General features: G+C 39.2%; 1 protein-coding gene across 1 annotated transcript in view; it reads left to right on the top strand.

The window, feature by feature from the left end:
• The window catches only part of LOC101014591 (collagen alpha-4(VI) chain-like), a 104960-nt gene that overhangs the window by 6361 nt on the left and 73400 nt on the right, over positions 1 to 25199 (top strand). The window contains 10 exon segments of the mRNA XM_031663762.1: positions 1900 to 2487; positions 3181 to 3786; positions 6646 to 7275; positions 11701 to 12246; positions 12813 to 13367; positions 17430 to 17764; positions 18999 to 19077; positions 21098 to 21243; positions 21395 to 21487; positions 23046 to 23099. Coding sequence (XP_031519622.1) covers positions 1900 to 2487; positions 3181 to 3786; positions 6646 to 7275; positions 11701 to 12246; positions 12813 to 13367; positions 17430 to 17764; positions 18999 to 19077; positions 21098 to 21243; positions 21395 to 21487; positions 23046 to 23099 — 3632 coding nt within the window.

Below are 25199 nucleotides of genomic sequence, written 5' to 3'. Positions count from 1 at the left end.
ACTTACCCATGTTGCCTGGATGAAGGACGAGAAGGGAGAGGGGCAGTAGTTCCCCTAGTATGTTTACTAATTTAACTGCAAGTCTGTTGGTTTAATATACTGGTTAGGATGATTAATTTAGGGAAAATAAAGATCTGTGTTCAAATCTTACAAAGTAGAGAAAGGGTCATCTTAGACAAGTTACTTTACCTCTCTGAATGTAAATTTTCTCCCTAGGATGATAGTACCTGCCTCAGAGAGTTGTTAAAAGCATTAAACAAAATTGTGCAAGTAAAGTGCTTGGCACTATACCTGGCCAACCAGAGGGACTCTTAAGCATTTCCTGTTATTACCTGTCATAACCTGTGATGATGATATACCTGTCATCAACCTTGTGCTTCTATTGGTAATAGGGCATAAAATGGTGAAAATTCTTTACAAATTAATTACTAAACTCCATAATAAAGCATACAACTTTGAGTAGAGAAAGAGAAGAATGCTTGTGGGTTCCATCAAATCCCACAAGAGGACAGACTCTTCATGTTTTATTCATTATTTTGGTATTTCTGTGTAGGGTATGCTAATTGGAAGAAGCGCTAAAACTTTTGACCCATTGATGCAGCAGGTGTGTGGTATATTATATATCTTCCTTTTGTACGGCAGTTTGAGGTTTACAAAGAGGTTTTATATTCATAGCAATAATAGCTACTATTTGTCTGGTGCTGCATAGTTTTCAAAGCTTATTTACATTGCTCATCTGACTGATCATCTCAACTTTGTTAGAAACATAGCGTAATTAGTATTATTGTTTGCATTTTTAGATGAGAAAAACTGAGGCCAAAGGTACCTCAAGTGGATTGCAGAACTAGGGACTTGATCCCAGATCTTTTAGAGCAGACCCATTCCACTAGAGCAGGGCTGTTTGGTTGTATTCCTGGGGAGCAGAGCTTGAAACAAGAATTTGCGTACACATGATTTGCTAAGGAAGAGCTCCCGGGGCAATGGTCAGTAAGGATGTGGGATATTCAGGACAGAGCAGTAGAGAAAAGTAAGGAAGGGTATGATTTCAGGCAAAAATTCTGTAAAGGGTTTTAGCCTGATCCTGCAGGGGAACTTGGTGTACATTATGTCTCAAAGTTGTCTTGACCCTGAATCTGGGTCAAGCAAGGATCTGGGCTTTTAAATATTGTGAGAAAAGTAGCTTCATTAGCTGGAGGGTAGTTTTCCAAAAAGCAGTGCATAGAATGGTAAAAAAAAGAAATCCAAAAGGACTGAGCAGAGCATGACATTGTCTGCTATAGTAGATTATCTTATTTTATCCTCAAAACAACCTTGGGAGAGTATGAGGGTTGGTGTAAAGATTTCAGTGCTGCAGAGAAGAAAATTAAGTCCCAAAGAGGTGAGTGATAAATAGGTCACAGAGCTATGAAATGATAGAGCTGCAATAAGATGTGTCAAAGAACATGGGATATATTCTAGCTTTCTGACCTGCTGGTGCCAGCACACTCCTAGATATGAGGTTTCTTTGTCAAAAGATAGGAGGCTGATGGCTTTTTCTGACGGAAAGAATACATTTCCTTTCTTAGCATGTTGCTTAATTTACAGAGTGCTTTTCTTCTTAATAAAATTTAAGGGATTGTCTAAGTGGATTTCAAGGTTGGAAGTATCAGTAGAGCAGGTCTGAAATCTCAGAAGGTGATGGAGCAGAGAGAAGGAAAGGTATGGGGGGATGTTAATGTTATTGCTCTGAGCACACTGTCATTTGGGGTGAGGGTAATGTCTGAGGACCACTGAGTATAGGCTGTCTGTCATTATTCTTTTCTGCATTGGTTCCAAGCAGTTTGAACCATTGGTTCAATGGTTCAAAGCATTTTGAGTGAAGATCCAGTAATCCAATGCCTTCTGCCATCTCTCTTATAGTTTGCAGAGAAGCAGCCCTGGCAGACATTGTGTTTCTAGTAGACAGTTCAACTAGCATCGGACCCCAAAACTTCCAGAAAGTCAAGAACTTCCTTTACTCCGTTGTCTTGGGGCTTGACATCAGCAGTGACCATGTCCGAGTGGGACTTGCCCAGTATAATGACAACATCTACCCAGCCTTCCAGCTGAACCAGCACCCTCTGAAGAGCATGGTCTTGGAGCAGATCCAGAATCTGCCATACCGCACAGGAGGCACAAACACAGGGAGCGCCCTGGAGTTTATCAGGACCAACTATTTGACTGAGGAGTCTGGCAGTCGGGCCAAGGACAGAGTTCCTCAGATAGTTATCCTGGTGACAGACGGGGAGTCAAACGATGAAGTACAGGAGGTGGCTGACCGGTTGAAAGAAGATGGAGTTGTTGTGTATGTGGTAGGGGTCAATGTCCAGGATGTCCAAGAGTTGCAAAAAATAGCCAGTGAACCATTTGAGAAGTTTCTCTTCAACACCGAAAACTTCAATATCCTGCAGGATTTTTCAGGAAGTATTCTTCAGACTCTGTGCTCAGCAGTGGAGGGTAAGATAAAAGGTAAGAAGCTGTGTTAGAACCCAAGATTCCAATCATGCCAGCTCACTACAATATAACCCAGAATATGCTGGGTGTATGGGAGGGCAAGGAGTGCCCAGCATCACTGGAGAAGCTGGGGAGACTTTGTAGGAGAAGGCATTGAAGGTTGGATGGAGTTCTTGTGGGTAGAAAGGAACATCTTGCCATGTCGTTCAAAGGAAACAGCATGGGTTTTGAAAGTCGGAAGACCTGTTTTTTAATCCTGTCTTTTCCACTTTCTAGTTATGTGAGCAAGGACAAGTGGCTTCACTTTTTCACTTCAATTTTCCTATCTGCACCAAGAAAATAATATTAGTCTAGAAGAATGGTTTATGAGGATTTAATCAGATAAAGTGTATAAAAAGTTCTAGCATAAAGTGTGTCCTCAGTTAACTTCCCTTGCCTCCTCTGTTGTTTGAACAAGAGTAATTGAAAGGTACGTTAGTGTAATAAAACAGACAATAAGGCAGTAGGCTATAAGAGAGTAAAAGCCTTGTGATAGAGTCCCACATAGAGGAAGGGAAGTACAATATACAGAGAGTTGTAGTACCTCTACCCCTCACATTGGGCACACAAAACCATCCTTGTATTCAATTTTCGTGAAAGTTTGATTTGATTCACTTTCTCCTTTTGTCCTTTTCTGGCCCACTGGTCTCCCTTTCCCTTTACTTCCAGAATTCATCAAAGCCTATGCAGATGTGGTCTTTCTTGCTGACACATCACAGGACACATCACGGGCCAGTTTCCAGAGGATGCAGAATTTCCTCTCCAGAGTGGTTGGCATGCTAGAGGTTGGCAGGGACAAGTACCAAATTGGGCTGGCTCAGTATGGTGATCAAGGTCACACTGAGTTTTTGCTCAATACCTACAAGAACCAGAAAGAGATGATAGCTCACATTCATGAGCGTTTTGTGCCCCTGGGTGGCTCCAGGAGGACAGGCAAGGCACTGCAATACCTTCTTCAGACATTCTTCCAGGAGGAAGCAGGAAGCCGGTATCTCCAGGGCATTCCCCAGTATGCAGTGGTCATTAACTCAGGCAAATCTAAGGATGAAGTCCAGGATGCTGCACAGAGACTAAGAGAGAAAGGCGTGAAAGTTATGTCTGTGGGTGTGCAGGACTTTGACAGGAGAGAACTGGAAGGAATGGGGTCTCCAGACCTTGTCTATGATATGCAGAGAGAAGATGAAGTCAGAAACATAGTAGAAGATATGAACGTGGTGATCCAAGGCACTGGACAGCAGCAGCACAGGATTACAGCCAACGAGGAGGCTGTAGGAGGTAAGGTTTGGTCTGAGGATATGTGAGTCACTGGGAGATCTCAGTGTAAGAGGAAAGTCTGGGGAAAGAGCAGAAAAGGTGGGTATTCTGGATTCCTCAGTACTAGGGCACTAGCACTAGCAGACAGGAAAGAGTAGGAAGCATGGGATGGCTCAGGCACAATTTTGTTTTAGTTAACTATGGTCACAATGATGCTGCATAACAAACCAGGTGAAAAGTCAGTGACTGAGAAGAATCATTTATTCTCACAGATGGTTGAGGAACAGCTGATATTGGCTGGGCCCAAACAAATGGCTTTGCTGATATTGTCTGGGCCTCTTCACAGATTTGGGATTTGTCTGGGTGTTGGTTGATCTAGGTTTGGCTCTGCTCCACATATCTCTTATCTTATTCCTGGGATCCGCAGGCTAGTTTGGGCGTATTCTTCTCCTGGTAATTGCAGAGGTACCAGAGAGAAAACCAATTGCATAAGCATTTCTCAAACCTCTGCTCCATCATCTGCTAACATTTCATCGACTCAAGCAAGTCATATGGCTATGTTGAAATGAGTAGAGTAGAAAAGTGTATCTTCCCATGGAATAAGGAGTAAGGGGATAATATTTCTGAGTAAGAATCTAAATTACCATATACCTTTTCCAGGAGAAGGAGCACTCAGGCTTCTCCCCATAGATTAGATAAAGTACTTCCTTATGTTGGCATCCAAGACACTCAAGGGAGATACTGATGGCGTTTTGGTTAGGACAATTCATAGTGTAGAATTGTCCTGTGCATTGTCAGAGGTTTAATATCCCTAGTTTCTGCCAGCATCATCCCTGAATCATTATGGTAATCCAAAACATCCCCATACATTTCCAAAATGTCCCTTGTAGATAGGTACCACTCTTGGCTGGGAACCACTGAGCCTTATCTCCTGCTAAGTCTTTGTACACATTCTATTCACCAACCAAGCTGAGCTACTCATCATTTGCTGTATGTATATCATGCTTTCCCACCTCTGTCTCTGCTCTTGAATACACTATAATATCAGCCTGTGATGCCCACAGTCAAAATTTACCCTTCAGTTCTTAAGTTACCCTCTTGATGAAGCATCCTTTGAGCCCTACAACTAGAAGTGGCCAATTTTTCCTTTCTCTGAACTGTGCCCAGACCTATCAACATCTAGAGCTTGGGGTCCTTGGAAATTTATGGGCAGAAAAAAGACAAACACATATACAACAAGAAGAGGAAAATCCAAACAGCGGTAATAAGGAACTAAGAAACACCTTATGGAGGTACTACATTAAGTAGAGATAGATAGTACAAAAGGAGGGCATACTAGAAGATGTGAGCTGGAAGGAATTGTGCTGGTTCCTCAATAACAGGTGTTATTTTAATACACAGGAGAAGGAAGGAGGGTACTCTGGGCAAGGCGAAGAACCATGTAAGGGGTCTACATCCTGGTAAGGGTGTGGAAATGGGAATGGTCTGGATGAATGTGGAAGAAAGTTTAAAAATGGAGCCAATTTGGATCAGTGGAAGAGTATAGAATTAGTGAAATGAGATTGGATTAGGTATGATAGACCCTGACTACAGGATCCCAAAGACACTAGAAGTAATTGGAAATTACTTTTAAACAAGAAATATGACATGACCAAAGCAGTCTTTCAGGAAACCTTCAGCAGGCAGGCTGGGTTCCAAATGGCACCTCAGACTCAGAAGGACTTTAAGGCTGAGCTGTCATCTGGCCACGTGGAGAGGATGTCTGGGCCCAGCCCAAGGGTGACTCTGATAATGAGGAAAAGGAAGGAATCCTGAAGACAATTTGAAAGGAGAATAACAGCACTTGGTACAAGAAGGTGAAGGAAGGGAAATGTCAAAGATGTCTGGAGTTTCTAGAGTCTGTGTTTTAGACTTGCTAAAATTGTGGACAACATCCTCCTTTAAAATCTAGGATTGAATTTTGATTCTTTATGAAAAAGGACCACAGGGGACATTTCAGGACACCAAGAGACAAAAGAGAAAGTTAAAATGTTATTCTATTGCCCCTAAACCTTGTTTCACAATATTCAGTTGTTTACACAGTGGTTTCAAGCCTCTGCATGTATGGTTTTGGCTCTCTGCTAGGGAGATTTCCTTTTTCACAGATCAAAGCAGATATGGACCTTGACACTATGTGGACACAGTGGGTTTCCCTGCAATAGGCACTGTTTCAAATAGAGAGAGTGGTGTTTGCATTCTTCTTGGCAGCAAGTTTATGTTTTATTCCTTCACATGAGGTAAGTGGAAGGGAAAGTTCTTCTGTAGGAAAATGAAACAGCCAGCTAGCCTAATATTTGGATAAAGATTTTTCATAGAAACTTGCAACATTTCAGGCTGCCTCTGTTAAAATGACATGACATTGATCAGAGAAACCTTTAGAAATTAACAGCCACAGTTAATTTTCATCTTTTAGGAGGTTTCAGGCCTATAAATGAGAATTTGATCCAGGGTCTCTTGAAACTAGACAAGTGAAGAAAAATTAGTCAAAACTCAGATTCTTCTGGTGGACTTAGATAAATTGAGAAGCAATCTTGAAGCACTTTATCGTCGATATTCATATATTTAAATATTTTGCAAGTGATGTGAATACTCTTCCATGTGAGAATTTCTGAAATAGGTATGAACCCTGTGATGTTCTTTGACCGTCATGCCAAATAAAGGCTTCTATTGAATTCTAAAATGTAGAAATATAAGTTCATATGATACATATTATTGTAATTATAGTAATAAATATATTATGTAACATATAAAATATATCGTAATACAGCTTTTATATTAATGTTGTCTTTATTATTCTGTTCTTATGCTAAAGCCCTTCTTTCTGATTTTGCTTGTTTGCAGCATGCACAACTGCTATCCGGGCTGACTTAGTATTCCTCATTGAGGAATTTAGCAGGGTTAGGCAACCTAATTTCCAACAAGTTGTCAATTTCCTGAAGACCACTGTCAGTTCTTTAAGCATTCATCCTGATACTGTGAGATTTGGCTTGGTCTTCTACAGTGAGGAACCACGACTCGAATTTTCACTGGACACATTTCAGAATCCAGCCAAAATCTTGGAGCATTTGGACAAATTAACCTACCGGGAAAGAAGAGGAAGGACGAAGACTGGTGCTGCATTAGATTTCCTGAGAAACGAGGTTTTCATTCAGGAGAAGGGCAGCCGGTCCAACCACGGTGTGCAGCAGATAGCTGTGGTCATCACGGAAGGCTTCTCCCAAGACAGTGTATCTAGACCCGCTTCTCACCTCCGAAGGGCAGGCGTCACCATCTATGCAGTGGGCACCCAGAATGTCTCAGAGAGTAAGGACCTGGAGAAGATAGCATCATATCCTCATTGGAAGTATTCAGTCCCCCTGGAATCCTTTTTGCAGCTCTCCATAGTACGAAGCAAGCTTATAAGCCAGCTCTGCTCTGAGATGGTGGACAGTAAAGTTTCCTTTAGAGGGATGAGCTATCCCCTACAAGAAGGTAGGACGGTCTTTTCCAAATTTGGTATTTTTAAATAAAAAATTTTCTTAAGTTTTTTTTAGTTGCTCCATGTACCCATCTCCTCTATCCTCCAACAAAGAAAAGATTTTGAAGTCAATTCATTAAAAAACCAGAAATGGAAACTTTGTTTATCTTGATGCCAAACAATGCAGGAGAAAATGAAGTAAAAAGGCAACATTTCTAGCACCTCCTATCTTATCCTTCCTCCCTTTTAAAAAATATGTAAATTTTGATCTCACACTGTCACTCAGACTGGAGTGCAGTGGCACAATCATAGCTCACTGTAACCTTGAACTCCTCCAGTTAAGTGATCCTCCAGCCTCACCCTCCTACGTAGCTGAGACTACAGGCACGCACCCCCATGCCCAGCTAATTTTATAACATTTTTTGCAGAGACAGGGTCTCATTATGCTGCCCAGGCTGGTCTAGAATTTCTGACCTCAAGTGATCCTTCGTCTTGGCCTCCCAAAGCTCTGGGATTACCGGTGTGAGCCACTATGCCTTGCCCCCTTCCGTTTTAACAGTTTGACGAAGAGTTGTGTATATTTACAGTAGAAGCCCTAAGGAACCGAGTGTGGACTGATCAAATCTTAAGTCATTGAAGCAGGCAACTACTTTAAAAAGGATACAAACATACTTGAATTTTTAAAATGTTATTTTCTTTTTTATTTATTTTCTTCTCAGAAACTATTGTTTCTCACATATTTGAAATTTAAAAAATTAATTTAATATATATAAATGAATGTTAATTTGCCAATCTTTTGGCAAAAGATAGGGCCAAGGCTTCTTTGATTATGAGCCCTCCTGATTGGATTTCATGTATTTTCTTTATAAACTATCCAATATTATGTTATCAATAATTTCGTTTCAGTTTCTTTAAAGGAGAAAGACTTTTGAAGCAATTCAAAACAGAAACAGAAATAGCTATTGATTTTTATAATCTTAAAATGCCATCTTTTGTATTGCTATCTAGTACACTGGCAATTTTTTTAAAAACAACTTTCTCTTATTGAGTCTTTTTCTAAGCAGTTAAACTGGTTTTCATAGATGCAATAAACCTCTTTTACTCACACTCAAATCCTGTTCATTTGCACGACATTTGATTAATTATGTAATTATAACAACAAGACTACCATAAACAAGCTGGGGACAAACCCGCTCATCTTGGTAAGCTTGTTCTTTCACTGGGTGAAGCAGAACTTCAAGCACTCAGTGTTTTATGGGAGCATCACTCATGCTTTACAAAGGAAAGGGAGAATATTGGTTTATCTGGTGAGTCACTAAAGTGGAGGTTGCTCAGGAGAGTTCCTACTACATATGCAGTTAAACAAAAAAAAACACACAGCAGAAAAAACATAGCAGTTAAGCGTATGTACTTTGGCATATAAATGCCCAAATTTTAAGTCCTAGATTTGGCACTTACTGGCTGTTATGAAAATCTTTGTGTCTGTCTGTCTTCTTATCTATTTTTATTTACCCATGCTAGTATTTCTTAGATTCAAATTAGAATCACAGATTTAAATTAGAATCGTTGAAATGTACATAATTGAGGTGAAAATTCAAGGCTATAATCATGTCTTCAAGGGAAAATCACTGAGCTTTTTTTCTTGTTAAACACTGAGTGATCTGGTAATTTCTTGATTACTTGTGCTGAGGTCTAGAAATTTGAAACATCTAAGCAAATTTCTATCTTTCTCTTTGACCTATATTTTTAGTTCCTTTCTCTGTTCTGGGAATGAGAAACAAAATTGTTGAATGTGAGTTTCATTTCTGTGTGCCTACCTGCCTATACTCTGTACATGAGAAGGACAGAAGAGGAGCACTAGTAGTTCACAGTATGAAAGAGCTGAGAGTTGTTTTTTGTTTTTGTTTTTGTTTTGTGTGTGTGTGTGTGTGTTTTTTTTTTGATACTGCAGAGAAGCTAAAAAGAAACTTGCAATCAGAAAAAGTAGCCCAGAGTCTAGAAGGGTTGGGGAAGGGGATAGCCTAAAGGTAAATAGAAGCTATGATGATTTTACCAGAATTTTTTCTTGGATAATCACAATAATCATAATATCTACCATTTGTTGGTCATTTGTCATGTGTCAGATACTCTGCTAAGCACTTTATGTGTATGATTGATGTGAATGCTCGGCAACCTCCAGACGGTAAGAAGTATTCTCTTTCTCTTTTACCTCAATCTGCTAAGACTCACAAGAATGTACAGTGCAGGCAATATTTAGGGCCCTCAGCTCCTCTTGACAATCAAAGGGCCCTGGTCTATAGTGAAGCCCCCTTGGGCTGCTCCTGTAGGGAGCAGAGATGCCCTTTCCTGCACAGTGGTCCTTTTCTCTGATGCTGGGCAGCCATCTTTGTGTCACCAGTGGATGCTGGGTCCCTGCAAAGTTTGGGTTTTTGCCTTATTTTTCCACAATTTCCCCTTACTCTCCAGAATTCAGCAAACACTTACCATGGGGTAAATGGCTCCTTTCTCTACCCACTCTAAGCTACACTCCTTTCCAATGCATGCCCCTCTAGGATAGCACTACCAGATAAAATATAGGACACCCAATTACATTTGAATTTCATTCATATAAACAACAAGGGTTTTTTAAGTATGCCCCACATATTGCATGGACCCAGGTCCTCCCACATGAAGACCTGAGCAGGGAAGCCCAATTCTCACCTCAGACCACTTACCTTTCAGCCAAGAAAATGAAAAGGCCCTTCCTGGGGTCAAGGGAATCCAGAGATTAACAACTTAAGGCTGGGCTGCCCTTATTGAGAGGGATTGGAGAAAAGATTTTTTTTTTTTTAGAGGAATCTACTAGATGACAAAAATAAAACACCAGCTACTCTTAACTCTACATCTTTAATACTGAACTCTGCTCTGTTTACATGATATTACTGTCTTCTCTCAATAAGCTTATTGAGTAGCTGTCAATATTCTCATTTGATAGATCAGGAAACTGAGATGCAAGGGGGCCAAGCATGCTAGTAACCAAGGAGACAGGATTAAATGTAGAGCCACTTGCCCTGGAGGCTGGGCTTTAACACAAGGTGACTCATTTAATTCAGACTCTTTTTTAAAACAATTTCTTCTAAAAAAATGGGATACATGTGCAGAATGTGCAGGTTTGTTACATAGGTATATGTACAATAGGTTTGCTACACCTATTGACCTGTCCTCTAAGTTCTCTCCGCTCAACCCCCTACCCCTCAACAGGCCCTGGTGTGTGCTGTTTCCTTCTCAGTGTCCATCTGTTCTCAATGTTCAACGCCCACTTATGAATGAGAACATGCGGTGTTTGGTTTTCTGTTCCCGCATTAGTTTGCTGAGGATGATGGCTCCAGCCTCATCTGTGTCCCTGCAAAGGACATGATCTCTTTCCTTTTTATGGCTGCATAGTATTCCATGGTGTATATGTACCACATTTTCTTTATCCAGTCTATCATTGATGGGCATTTGGGTTGGTTCCATGTCATTGCTATTGTCAATAGTACTGCAATAAACATGTGCGTGCATGTGTCTTTATAGCAGAATAATTTATATTCCTTTGGGTATATGCCCAGTAATAGGATTGCTGGGTCAAATGGTATTTCTGGCTCTAGATCCTTGAGAAATCGCCATACTCTCTTCCATAATTATTGAACTTATTTACATTCCCACCAGCAGTGTAAAAGCATTCCTATTTCTCCACAGCCTTGCTGGCATCTGTTGTTTCCTAATTCAGGCTCATTTAATAGAGAATGTTTTAAATTAACTTAAGTCAAATTATTAAATTAAATTAAATTTTAGAATGTACACAATTTTGCCCATGTCCTTAAAAAGTACAACTTGGATGGGAGGCAGAGAATAATGGAATCTGAAACAATACATAGCTTCAAATGTGCTCTGATTTTACTTTCATTTCCTTAACTTCCCCATTTGAGAAATGTCAAGTTATATTTCCTTCATGTCTTAAGTGGGGTTAATCAGAAACAGACTCTGAGACAACGATTTGGATGCAAATTATTTATCTGGGTGGTGATCCCAGGGGATGCTGACAGGAAAGTGGAGATTTAAGAACCAATTCGGGGTGAGGAGTAACCTACAGGTTATTGCTACAGGCAACTGGAGACTCAGGGAAACCATGCAGAACTTACCTTAGAGTGGTTCTATGCAAAGAACAAGGGAGCTGGGGTCTTTATCCACCAACCTCTGCGAGTTATTGGGTGGTGGCTGCTTCTAGACTCACTCCCAGGCATTCTGGTCTTCCTAGTATGCCAGCTGATCATGCTCTTGGCCAAAGAGTACCCACAGGCAGAGTCACAGGTGCTGCCAAGGGAACAATGAGTACTGAGGGAAGATTGGGATCAATTGCTCAGGTTCTTCACCGTCTTAGATTCTGTTATGACGGGTTCTTGCTTCTTTTTATTGCCTAGGTTGTGTGCACGTCGAAAAGGCAGATATTTACTTCCTTATTGATGGGTCTGGCAGCATCAATCCAGAAGATTTTCTTGAGATGAAGGCGTTCATGAAAGAAGTGATAAAAATGTTCCAGATCGGACCCAACAGAGTACGGTTTGGAGTCATTCAGTACTCAGACAAAATTCAAAGTCAATTTATCCTCAGCCAGTATCCCAGTGTGGCAGAGCTGAAGGTAGCCATTGATAACATCCAGCAGGGGGGAGGTGGCACCGAAACCGGTAAGGCCTTGAACAACATGACTCAGGTTTTTGCAGACACTGGCCGAATCAATGTTGCTCGATATCTTATAGTCATCACTGACGGTAAATCTTCAGACCCGGTGGCTGAGGCTGCAGAGGGATTGAGGAAAAATGGAGTTATCATTTATGCCATTGGAGTAAGAGAAGCTAACATTGATGAGCTTAAGGAAATAGCTAAAGACAAGATATTTTTTGTGTATGAGTTTGATTTACTGAAGGACATCCAAAAAGAAGTGGTACAGGACATCTGCTCTTCAGAGGGTAAGACTTTTTCTTCTTCAATCTCCTTTCCCACCTCTCCAAGAATATGTACCTGATCTATTTAAATAAGCTTCATTCTTTTATGCATTTTTTTCCCAAGACAGGATCTCACTGTGTTGTCCAGGCTGGTCTTGAGCTCCTGGGCTCAAAGCAATCCTCCTGCCTCGGCCTACCAAAGTGCTAGGATTACAGATGTGAGCCACCACGCCCAGCCAGCTTCATTCTTTAATCATGGATTCACTGGTTGACAGCTTAGTATTGGACACTCAAAGTGACCACAACCTAGAATGAAGCAAGATGGTCAAGTTTTATATATTTATCATACAGCTGTGTCTTATTTTGAGACTACTCTGAATTGCAGAGCAACTTTGCTGGGTTGCAGAATATTTGTTTCATTGAACTCCTCTTCCACTCCCTTCTAAAATATTTTCATGTTGTGTATATGCCATTCCAGACTGTCCCTGGGGACTTGTAATTAATTGGCTTCAGATTCTTTCTTTCTTTCTTTCTTTTTTTTTTGTTTCAGATTCCTAATGAATGTTCTGTTCTGTTTCCTTTTTCCCCAGCCTGTAAGACTAGTAAAGCTGACGTTATCTTCCTGATAGATGGTTCAGAATCCATCTCCCCAGAAGACTTTGAAAAGATGAAAAGATTTGTGGCAAGCGTGGTGAACCAATCTAATATTGGTACTGATGGAATTCAAATTGGCCTTTTGCAGTTCAGCTCAATCCCCCAGGAAGAATTCAGGCTCAACCAATACTCCTCAAAGGTGGACATTTACAGTGCCATCTTTGATGTTCAGCAGATGAGGGATGGCACCCGTACTGGGAAAGCTCTGAATTTCACTCTGCCTTTTTTTGACAGTTCAAAAGGAGGGAGACCCAGTGTTCAACAATATTTGATTGTGATCACCGATGGGGTCGCCCAAGATAATGTAATCGTACCAGCCAAAGCCCTCAGGGACAAAAACATAATTATTTTTGCCATTGGGGTGGGAGAAGCCAAAAAATCACAGCTTTTGGAGATCACTAATGACGAGGACAAAGTGTACCATGATGTAAATTTTGAGGCCCTGCAGAACCTGGAGAAGGAAATTCTTTCTAAGGTCTGTGATCCACAAGGTGAGTGACAGAGAATTGCTATTTGATCCACAAGCTCATCATAGGTGTTAGAGATGCTATTGGTTCTCTTAATAAAGTAAAACTATGATCCTTCTAACTAGGCAAGGAGGGGAGCAGGAGATCACCCTGTAGGGCTTGAGTTCCTGTCGCTGTTTTTCACCCTCCCCTGGGGATTCTTTTAATCATTCCCATGGCTGTCATCACTTTGGCTTCTGAAGGCCTGAAGCTTCTTAGAACTCTGTCTCTAGGAAGTCCTCATAACTCCTCCTTTTGTACCTTATAGCATAGGCAAAATCAGATTGTAATGTGTAAACACAATGTGCTGAAGTTTTGGCCATGTCAAGAGGGAAATAGAAGCAGAGAATAATGTCGGCTGGACAGTCTCTCTTATGTAACAGAATACAGTGTCTTCTCTATGAGGCTCTGTACAGGAGTCTGTCTACTTTGTTGCCAATCTTCTTCCATATGGCCAAGGTCATCCTTAATCCCATTCCATCTCCTCAAGTTTTTATCCAAAGCTGCAAGGCGCAAAGACAGGGGTTGTTCCTTTTGACAGTCTGGGTCTTGCCTTTTTTCTTCCCCAGGACTTGCCTTTCAGTGGATGATTGAAGGCCTCCCAAACTTAAACATACATTTGAATCATCTAGGGATCTTGTTAAAATGCAGATCCTGAATTCAGCAGATCAGCATTCTGCATTTCTAACAAGCTCCCAGGTGAAGCAGATTTTGCAGGTCTTCATCATACTTTGAGTAGTAGTATAGTACAGTATAGTACAGTATAGTATAGTATAGTATAGTATAGTATAGTATAGTATAGTATAGTATAATGAAGCATAATAAAGCAGAGTATAGCGAAATACAGTATGTATGGTATGGTATAGTACAGGATAGCACAGGATGTGATAGAATGGTATAACTGTATAATATAGCAAAGTATGGAATTATATCAAAGGATCTATAATGGAACTCATAAAGCTCGAAATTCCTTCAAGTGAACATGTGTACAAGGAAATCATTTTGTTGTTATGTCGCTAAATAGATGTGCATTTAATTGGATCTAGATTTTTTTTTTGGTAGTTTTAGGCTGAAAAGAAGAGGCTACTCACCTCTATGTTCTTACTTAACTGTGTACCTCTTGATGAGGTCCTGCCACCTTCAGCCTTCTGCTGGGAGGCAGAATATGGGCTTTTGACATTTACAGAGCACTTTCTCATCCTTTATTTTACTTGATTTCTCACAAGTCTGAGATAACAAGCAGTATTTTAAGAAAAATAATTTTATCAGGTGGGATGTTTTTGCCTACAAGTAATAGAAAACTTAAGTAAGAAGGACACGTTTTATTCCATCTAACTGGCACTCTAAAGGCAGGGCAGGCTTCAGATGGGCACAATTAAGATTCTTACTTGTTTTTTTCCATTATGTATGTAGCACTATTTTTTCCTTTTTTTTTTTTTAACTGAAGGTTGAATGCAAAGCACTATTTCTAATGTGTTAGATGGTATACATTCATCTAACATGCACATCAAACCCATGTGAAGCAGCCGCTATCATTAGGATACTCAATTTCAGATTAAGAAAAAACAAGCAGGGAGAGGTTAAGAAACATAGACAGGAAATAATAGAGGCAGGGTTTGAATTCCCCGGCAGTTTGGTGTCAAAAGTCCAACCACTAAGCATTATGTATGCCTATGAAGCCTCTCTATGAGAAACTAGGGCCATACTTGGGCCAAGATTTTTGTTTGTTTGGTTTTGTTTTTAAATTTTAAGACAGGATTTCACTCTGTCACCCAGGCTGGAGTGCAGTGGTATGATTCCAGGTCACTGCAGCCTCAACCTCCCAGGCTCAAGCAATCCTCTCACCTCTAGCTGGGGCCACAGGGGAGTGGACATCGGCTCGTTTTTTAAAAAAATTTTATGTAGGGACAAAGTCTCCCAGTGTTATCCAGGCTGGTTGAACTCCTAGACTCAAACAATCCTTCCTCTTTGTCCTCCCAAAGTGTTGGGATTACAGGTTTGAGCCACTGTGACTGGCCTGGGCCAGGTCTTATTTTGGAAACAGAGACTCAGTTTTGGAGGACTAAGGTGAGAACCCTGCATTCCACCAAATCTTTGAAGTCCGATTTTCTAGGACATTAAATTAATATCTTTGCTTATATTGACTAAAAAATATAACTACTTTGCAGTAGTCTAGCCAAATTTGAAAATCATTTGAAAAGAATGCACATAGACAATTATTTTTAAAAGAAGCGTGAATTATGGTATGCCCTACATTAAGTAGTTCAGATTTTTTTGGTCATCAAAGTCCTATTTTTTGTTTCTATGTGGGTAGATATTACACTGGGGAGAAGAGATATAGGATTTAGCTTCTTTTTTCAGTTTATTATGCCCCAGATAGTAAGTTAGGATTTATGTTTATCTTCAACTTTGTCTTTAACTTTTTTGATGAAATTAGTTAGACATTTTAATAAGGGCTAGACTCTCATTAATGATAGAATTCTAGAATCATAAACCTGAAAAAGACCTTAGAGATTACCTGGCAAGATTTAATCCTCTGCATTAAAAGGGAGGGAAATTGCTTCTTGCATTTGTCAATTATAGAACAGAGCCAGCTGGAAATGTTCCTGGTGAAAATGTGAATTAGAAATGTTGGAATAATATGCCATACTACAAAAAGGAAATTCCTTTTTTTCTGAAATTAGGTCCAATATAGAAATGGGATTTACATCTGTGAAAGCTCATTTTTATAAATTCGAATTACATATTTAAAAAACCAAACCAAACCAAGATATTTTATGTGAAATGAAGAGAGGAAGGCATTTTCTGTCTTGGCAATTACAGAAATATATCTTACCAGCTAGCGTGGAGTATGACATTTAGGGGATTGAATGCTCATGGCTCAGCTCTGATCTCAGGTTTTTGGGAAACTTTAAGCTAGTGTCCATGGTGAATGGTCTACTACATATTTATTTCCCTCAAATTGTTCCTCCCCATCTGCAGTTCTGTTCTTGCAGATTCTGATACAAGTATACACATTCTGTTACAGACACAGATCCTTACATCATCATGTAATCTAGTGTGTGATGATCTAAGGAGAAAATGTTTGCATGTCCTGGATTGCCTTGGACAGTGCTAAGTTATACTTGTTGTGCAGAAGTAATTAATAGGTCCCCTTTTATGGTTGTTACATTTTAATTCATCCAACCAGATTCTAACTCAGATGTGTCTCTGACCATCAACTTTTGATCTTTAGTGGAATTTTGTGCATAATTTTATTATATACTGGTAAGTGTATAGGTACAGCCTGAAATATTAATGGGCCTTCAAATTCCAGAGAAAACCTTCCCAAGAGGACTTAAATATTTTTAGACATAAGATACAGAAAATTGGGAGTGATTTTTTTCCTGACATTTTCTAATATGCTCCCATGCTGCTGAAACAAGGTATAGGCATGGGTGGTGAATGAGGAAAAACACTTTCAGGGAAGAAGGAAATAATTCCAGTTATTGTTGAAAAAGACTCAAGGCTTGGCTCGTTTATATTTTCTTTTTTGATTTTTCTTCATTGCTTTTCTTCATTGATTTATCAAACATTTAATGAACATCTGTATTGGGCAATTAGAAAATTAGATGGCATAGTCCTTACTATCAAGGAATCCTTGTTTAGTAGGGAAGAAGGTCAAGTAAAGTAACAATGGACATGGGGGGGGCATTTAATAACTTAACATGGGGAAGTGGGGATAAGAACCAGAGAGTGCTTGGGGAGTGGAGTAGGGCAGGCACTTGAACTACTACTACTTGAAGGACCAGACTGGGGTGGGAAGATGGGAAAAGACACTTTAGGCAAAGGGAATAGGATCTGCAGAGGCATAAAACTATGAGACAGTATGTATTGTATCAGTTAGCTTTTGCTGTGTAACAAACAATCCCAAAACTTAAGCTACCAATATTTAGCTTATACTACTGTGGATTGGCGGGTTTGTCTTTTAGGGCTAGACTGGCTGATATCTTCTAGGCTCAGCTATGCATCTGCAGATGACTAATTTTATTTTCTTCATCTTCCAAGGATGCAACCTGGATTTGTCTGTAGGAATTGATATCTCAACTCATTCAAAGCAAGTTCAACAGAAGCTTCAAGAGTTACTGCCAGAGCTGATGCAACAGTTGACTTTGCTTTCTAACATCAGCTGTGGCATTCCTGATCAGATCAACCCAAGATTCCGCTACTTGGTTCCTGGCTCAAATGGCAAACTTATCTTTGACTCAGGCTTTGAAAAATACAGTCATGAGATCATCCAGAAATTCTTGGTTCATCAAGCTGCCAAGAATAACAATATGGATGTGAACTTTTTGCAGTCCTTGGGAGATAATGCTATTCATCTGTCTTCCGCTAAAGTAAAGGTAATAAATGCTGAGAACCCTTGCTATGGAGCCATCAAGTAGGGTAGAATGGACAAGGCTTTGTGACTGAGGCCAACTAAATTGTTCTTAATTGGTGATCTTACACAGAGGAAAACCATACTGTTACCCAATAAGAACCAACAAGAGATGTGTTTTCATTCAACAACAAATATTTTTTAAGCCCTAGAGATTCTATGCTCAATAATGCTAGTAGGAATATAAGAATAAAGTCCCTGCTCTCAAATTGCCCACAGTTTAGTGATTCATATTCTTCCATAACATAAATTCATTTCCAAGACAACTTGGATGGTGTTTTAAGACTCCTTAGCATTTTATGGTCACTCATTACCATTTAGAGTAGGCTTGCTATTTTTCCAGTCAGCATCTTGAACTGTCTTTAGTGACAGTTATTTAGTACAGCTCACCCCTCAAGCCTCTCCCTCCCTTCTGCTCTTCTCTGAACTATATACTCACAAAAGCCCACAGAGATGGAAAGCTTTTATGCGATGTTTATTAGGAAATGACATCCCCAAACTTCATAACTTACATTTAGCTTTTCCTTTAGTCATGCATCTAATGGATGTATTTTTTGACTAATATCATCCACATTTTATTTTTTATTCCTGTTTTAAATTAAAAATTTCTTATGAGCAAATAAACACATTTCAATTGTAGAAAATACATTACAAAGTATAACAGAAAATAGCAATAACCACCCCCACATCTCCTCCCCTCCACCCCCGCCCACACTGCATACACCACACATGCACACACACCTCTCTGTTAATATTTTGGTATTTTTGGTTGATAAGGATAAATATTGTAAGCATTTTTGGAAGGTATTTTTAAATAAGTTCAGCTGATTCAAATCCTCTTTTTTTTTCAGGGGGATGGGGAGGTTGAAATAAAGATGAATGTGTAATAAAAGAATAAGTAAAAAGGAACAGGGTGAAAGGCTAGGCATAACCAGAAAAACTCACTCTTGCATTTTAAGTAAATGTACAATTTATAATATCCATTTTATGCCTTCCTTCTCCCCTTCCCCTCTGTTCCCTCCCTTCTTCCTCCCTCCTTCCCTTTCTTCCTTCCCTTCCCTCCCTTCCCTTTTCCTCCCTGCTCTCACTCTCTTACTACCTTCCTTTTCTCTTCCTTCCCCACCCTGCCTCCTTCCTACTCCTCTTTTCTCCCTCCCTCCTTGTCTGGCTCTGCCAACTCCCTTTCTCATAAACAACAGGTTCTTTTAGTGTTTACAGATGGACTGGATGATGATTTAAAGAGACTGAAAAAAACATCGGAGTTTCTCCACAGCAGAGGTAAGTCCATAGGGTTGCCCAGTGTGGGCCTCCCTCCTCCCACTGGAACTGAGGCACTCAGCTCTCCAGGTGGCACTGGACTCTATGAAGCTTCCTGTGTGCTCACCCAGTGTGTGAGGCTCAGTGCTCATGAGGCTGATGCCCCGTCTCCTTCTTTGTATGGGCCAGAGGATGTTTTGGGGCTGAGACTCTCTGCCTTCTTCAACAGTGTCCCTGACACTGACCAGGGGTCTTCTGACTCAGACAGGACTAGCTTTTGAGGGTGGGAGGTTGAAGGTACACTTCCTACTTCAATGGTGAGGGGGGCTGTTTGTTCTTTTAGGCCAATCTGGGGTCCATATGTCGTTTTCTCCAAAACTCTGGAGTCAGTCTAAAGCTGGGCCCTGCTCTTTGCGTTGTAGTTCCCCTCTCTTTGTTCTTAATTCTTCCTCCTTCTCCATCTCCAAGAGTTCCTGCTGCTAGTCTATATGGCATCTTTGTGCAATCAGAGAAAGACATCCAATACACTGCATGGATGCAAGTGTATTGGGCTCCTGGGTGGTGAGGGGTATGCTGGCTGGATTTGGCCATGCATTAGCTCTCTCAGATGGGTGGTCTTGCACAGCACAACTTGTCCAACTGTACACTATGGCTCTCACCATTCCCACTTTGTGCCATGTAAAGGCTCTAAAGCAATCTAAGGATGAACAACCAGCAACTTGTTCAAGTTCCTTTCACCCCTTTTCCTCTTCAGTCGAGTATATTCAACATATTTTGCTGGGGATGATGTTTTCCATTGGTTAATCATGTGCTAGAATATTTTTTATGACAACTTACTCCCATCTTAATTCACTGCATAGATTGCCACTGGAAGTTTAAGTTGTTGTATGTTTTCTGGAGGGGATTTGGGAGTATGCAACAAGAGACTAAACTTTGCTTACATGCTATGCTAGATCAGAAATTCCATTTCAAAGAATTTAGTTTTAAGGAATAATTAAGAATATGTACACAACTTTTAACCACACAATTTTCAAGCAGCTTGTTTACCATAGCAAAAAGCTGATTTGTGTGTATGTGCCAAGAACTTACTGTTCAAACTATTTTTTAAAAATTTATTTATTTATTTATTTATTTATTTTTTTGTTCAAACTATTAACAGTAATATTTGTTTTGAAATTCGACGAACAAGGTGATTTCTAGTTGAATTTCCAAAATGCCCTTGTTCATTTGTATTTTTGTTTTGTGGACAAATCCAGATGATCTCTTAATGCCTGCATTGGTAGGATAGGCTAGATTATACAGCAATAACAACCTCCAAATCTCAGTGACTTAAAGTAGCAAGAAGTGGTTCATCTTTGCCTCCTGCTCACCGTTCAAAAACCCAGGCTGAAGGAGGGTATATCCCAACAGCTGTTTTTGTAATTGCTGTGGCAAGGGAAAGGAAATGGGCAAATTGTGTACTACTCTTAAAATTTCTCCTGGGGATTAACATATGTCACTTCTGCTCGCATTTAATTAGCTAGAGTGAGCCATATGGTCACTTTTAACTTTCATGAGATAGATAATATTTTACAGGTAAGGAATTGAGGTTCAATGAGTGTTGATAACCTGACTGAAGAAGTGCAGTCCTATCATGTGCCCTTAAGATGGGGAGCCAGCATATTTGTGAACAGTCACAGTGACTGCTACAATTCCTAAGTGTAAACCAAAAGTCAACTTCAGGGATAGGCTTAGAAGGAAGTAATTTAATACAACGAGGGCTGGAAACCATCTGTGAAATGACAAAATGGGGGCTATAAGAGAGCTATGAAAGTCCTTTGTGGTTCTGCTTAACTTTCAGCTGGTGGGATTGAAAGGTATCAGACCAATTCTTCAAGAAGGCATGCCACAAACTAGTTTTAATTGTAACAAAATGCAGTTTGAGACAAGACAAGTGAAGGCTATGGGAATGGTGGAATGATGGATGAATACGTGGGGCTGAGACAAAGATAGATCATTCAAAAGACATGAACATAATCTCCCACCTGTTGAAATTGTGAAGGATTCTCTGGACTCCTAATCATTGGCCTGGAAGGTGTCCATAAATTAGAAGAGCTCCAGGAGCTGGAATTTGGCAGAGGGTTTGCATATAAGCAACCTCTGAGCATCACACTGCAATCCCTCCCAAGCATTTTACTGAAGCAACTTGTAAGTACTTTTTAAAAATGCCATCCTTTGCTAAGTTCTATTAATTACAATAATTTTAAAAACATTGAGAGAATTTTGTCTTCTTAGTGTGTAATGTGATATAGACTAACACAGATGAGAAAGTAGTATGTGATATGGATCTGTTTTTCAGGATACAATTGTGGAAAGAACATGCTGCAACATATACGCAAAATGTTTTGGAGAGGATGGGTACAGAGGTGATTATGGGAGTTCTGGGAGGAAGGTAAGTATTTGTCAGATGTGAATAGGGGAAAGGAGAGAGACGATATTTTAGTACCCACTACATACCAGACTCTGTTGTATATTTAACAGCATTTTCTAATTTTACCCCCCTAACAAACACTTTCAGGTAGATGTTATTTTACATGTGTGAAATTGAGGCTCAGAGAGGTGACATCACTTTCCCAAAATTGCATCATTGTGAAGATGCATTTGGGAGTTAAGCCCCCTTGTCTCCCTGTCTCTAAGTCTCACATGATTTCCACCATATTATGCTACCTTCTTGTGGTCGTTTGACAAATAATGTCACAAATTCTGCCACTGCACAGGAGTTTTCACTTTTCTACCATATTTTCACTTGTCCAACATCTGCTTTCTTTACAGTAGTAAATACCTCTTTCCCATCTAACATTCTTTTCTACAGCATCAAACTCTGAGAAGAGAGTTGCATCTCTGTTAACTCTAGGTTAACCAAGAGGAAAATTACTACTTAACACTTCTAAGGGAGAGTATCTCGTTAGAAATGGTCCTCAGATATTCAGGGCTGGCAAGGTTCCATAATCACAGGGACTGAAGCTTTATGATGAGGGTATAATCACAAACACACAGGTAAGGTTAAGTTATACCCGCTGGCTTTGTGTCATCTTTTTACACGTTTTCTTTGGAAGATTTTCCATGAGGTTGTTGGAATGAGCTCTTCAGGGCTTTGCAGATCAATCTTTTAAATTTAGAATAGTATAAAGTTTATAATTACTGTTTGAAAAATAAATTGTAATCATGCCTTAGCATTAGATTTTTCCCTGTCATGTTGTTATTCATTAACCGGGACAGATTGGAGAATCAGAAAATTGAGTTTAGGGAGCTTCTTGATGTGTTTCTTTGCAGCTTGTGCCTGTGCCTCTAAGGCCAAAGATGGGAGTATTTTAATTTTTTGACTTCTCTGCTGTTTCTGTTTGCAAGAATTCAGTAGATGGTCATAATGACTTTTATATCTTTGTTGATCACAAATAAAATATGCCTTCCAGGTCTTATTGACCAGCTTTTAGACTAAATAGACACATCTGACTATAACATGGCAAGCCAAACTTCCTTGAGAGGAAATGGTTTGTGTGTTTTGGTATGTAAGAAGAAGTAAAAAACAAAACAAAACTGGACAGTTGAGTCACACAGAAATAAACAACTGTTTCTCATGAATAAGATAGGCAGGAAGACCTTTGCTTACTGATGTTTTGTAAACAAGGTTGAAAGCTTCTTTAAGAGTAACAGTTTTCCTTAAGCTTTTAACTAGAAACTAGTCTTGATTTGGATTTTTACAACAATAAGAATAGTTTGATTACTGACTATTAAGACAAACAGGTATGCATGTTTTCACTGTAACACTGGACAAGAATATTTGTTTCTGTACATCTCTGCACATCGTGCCTGATATTTAGTAGATTCTCTATAAAATGACAACTCTGTGAGACAAGGGTATCTATTAGTAACAATTTTTATTTCACATAGATTTGAGAAACAAATAATTTAGAGGCCAAGTTATTTATTTTGACTTCTTGTCTTTTCAGGGAGAGAAGGGTTTTGATGGGTTACCCGGTCATCCTGGTGAGGAAGGCAGATATGTAAGTATTGAATGTTATTTCTTTACTTTGAAAGCACATGGCAAAATGGATCAAATATTAGCAATATTTAATTGCACCTAAGTCATGGAAGTTTTTCTCATCTATGCCACTTAAAGTGGGTCTAAAACATATATATATATATAAAATAGACATTTATTATAATAAATTCCAGGCAGATCTGCTTTTTAAAGATATAGTTTCTGGAATGCATTAATGATTCAGTATGGCTGTTTTCTTTTTTAATCAGTGAATTTGAACTAACTGAAAATGTGATCTGTGTCTAGTGTGCATGGATGTCAAAGTAGTTGTTAATCATGAGCTAAACTGCAGATAATTTGTTCCTATTACTAAGCTGTCTATATTTGTAAATGGTTAACAAAATAATTGGAGAGAATCTAAGACCATTCTTACTACAGGTCACTCAGATGCTTCCCTGTGTGGCTGAGAAGGTGGTGGAGTTATAGTTAGCCACTGATGGCTTGCATGTAACTCTGGACACACCCCTGGGGATATGCTTGGCAAACACAAGTTATCTATCAGTCATGTGATTGTCTGTGGAGAAAATGTATATTATAGAGAGAATTGTGAGCTAGGGGACTGGGATGTGATAGGGACCATCTTTATTACATAATATAAATGCCAGAAAGATTTTTAAATCCCATGGTTTTCAGTTAATTTTGAATTATGGAAAACCACTTTGCCACCGGTTCCTATTTTAAGGTTGATTCATGTATATACCACTGGTTCTCAAACATTTTGGCCTAAGGATGGCATTATATTCTTCCCCCCACCCCAAATTTATTGGGGTATAATTGACAAATAGAATTGTATAATTTAAGATGTACAATATAATGAGTTGATACATATGTATACATTATCAAATGATACTAGAATCAAGTCAGTTAACATGTCCATCACCTCATATAGTTGCCATTTTTTTGTATATGGCAAGAACATTTCACATCTACTCTTTTAGCAAATTTCTAGTATATTATATAGTATTATCAACTATAATTATCATCTTGTACATTACAACCCCCAAACTTACTAACTTATAACTGAAAGATTGTACCTTTTAACCAAAATCTCTCCATTTCCTGCACCCCTCAACCTTTACACTCTTAAAGATTGTTGAGAACCTTGAAGAGCTTTTGTTTATGTGGTTTCCATGTGTTATTATTTACCATATTAGAAATTAGAACTAAGAATATTAAAAATTGTTTCTTATTACAAAATAACAACAATAAACTCACTAAAGTTAACATTCATGACATATTTCTTTATGAAAAATAACTGTATTTCCTAAACAACAAATATTAGTGAGAAAGCAGCATTGTTTGGCATATTTAGCTTATTAGGAGGCAGCTGAATTTCCAATCTGTCTCTGTATTCAGTCTGTGGTGATGTCATTTGCCATGTGGCTTCTTGATAACTTTACCACATACTTGGGAGAGAATAAGAATGAAAAAAAAAAAAGATATTTTAGTGTAATTGGAAAAATAACTTTAACTTTGTGACCCTCCCAAAAGTATCTTGGAAAGAGAAGGGGCCCTTTGACCACGCTTCCTGAACCACTGGTATCTATGTTGTCATTGCTCCACTTAGAGTAGCACATTGTTTTATTATTCTGAATATTTAGGGTATTGGAAAATAAGCAGAAATCAGAGGAAAATGTAGCTGCTGAAACCCATGTAAGCTCATCCATTTCTTTTTTTTTTTTTTGAGACGGAGTCACATTTCTTTATGTTTACAAGATAATTGTTCAACTTTTCTATTTATTTTTCCTAAGTAAGCATAGTCTTAGGTGTTAGAAATACATTCAGGAACATGATTGATGGATTTTTGCTATTTTATTTAGAAATAATGAACATATTCCTTCCCATTTTTATTATGTTTTAAAATGTCCTTTAAGTGTTATTTTATTTTTTCTGCCTGGTCTGTGGTTCAATGAGCCCAGTCAACTTTAGGAGAATGACGTAAGGTCCATCCCACCCATTAGGACCATTGACTCCAATTTCAGACAAACAGGATAAACCAAATTCTTTTTTTTTTTTTTTTTTTTGAGACGGAGTCTCGCTCTGTCACCCAGGCTGGAGTGCA

Source organism: Papio anubis, chromosome 2 (genome assembly GCF_008728515.1).
Source record: "Papio anubis isolate 15944 chromosome 2, Panubis1.0, whole genome shotgun sequence".
NCBI classification, from domain to species: domain Eukaryota; kingdom Metazoa; phylum Chordata; class Mammalia; order Primates; family Cercopithecidae; genus Papio; species Papio anubis.
Note: the sequence above shows the minus strand (reverse complement) of the source record. Positions and strands in the feature narration are given on the sequence as shown.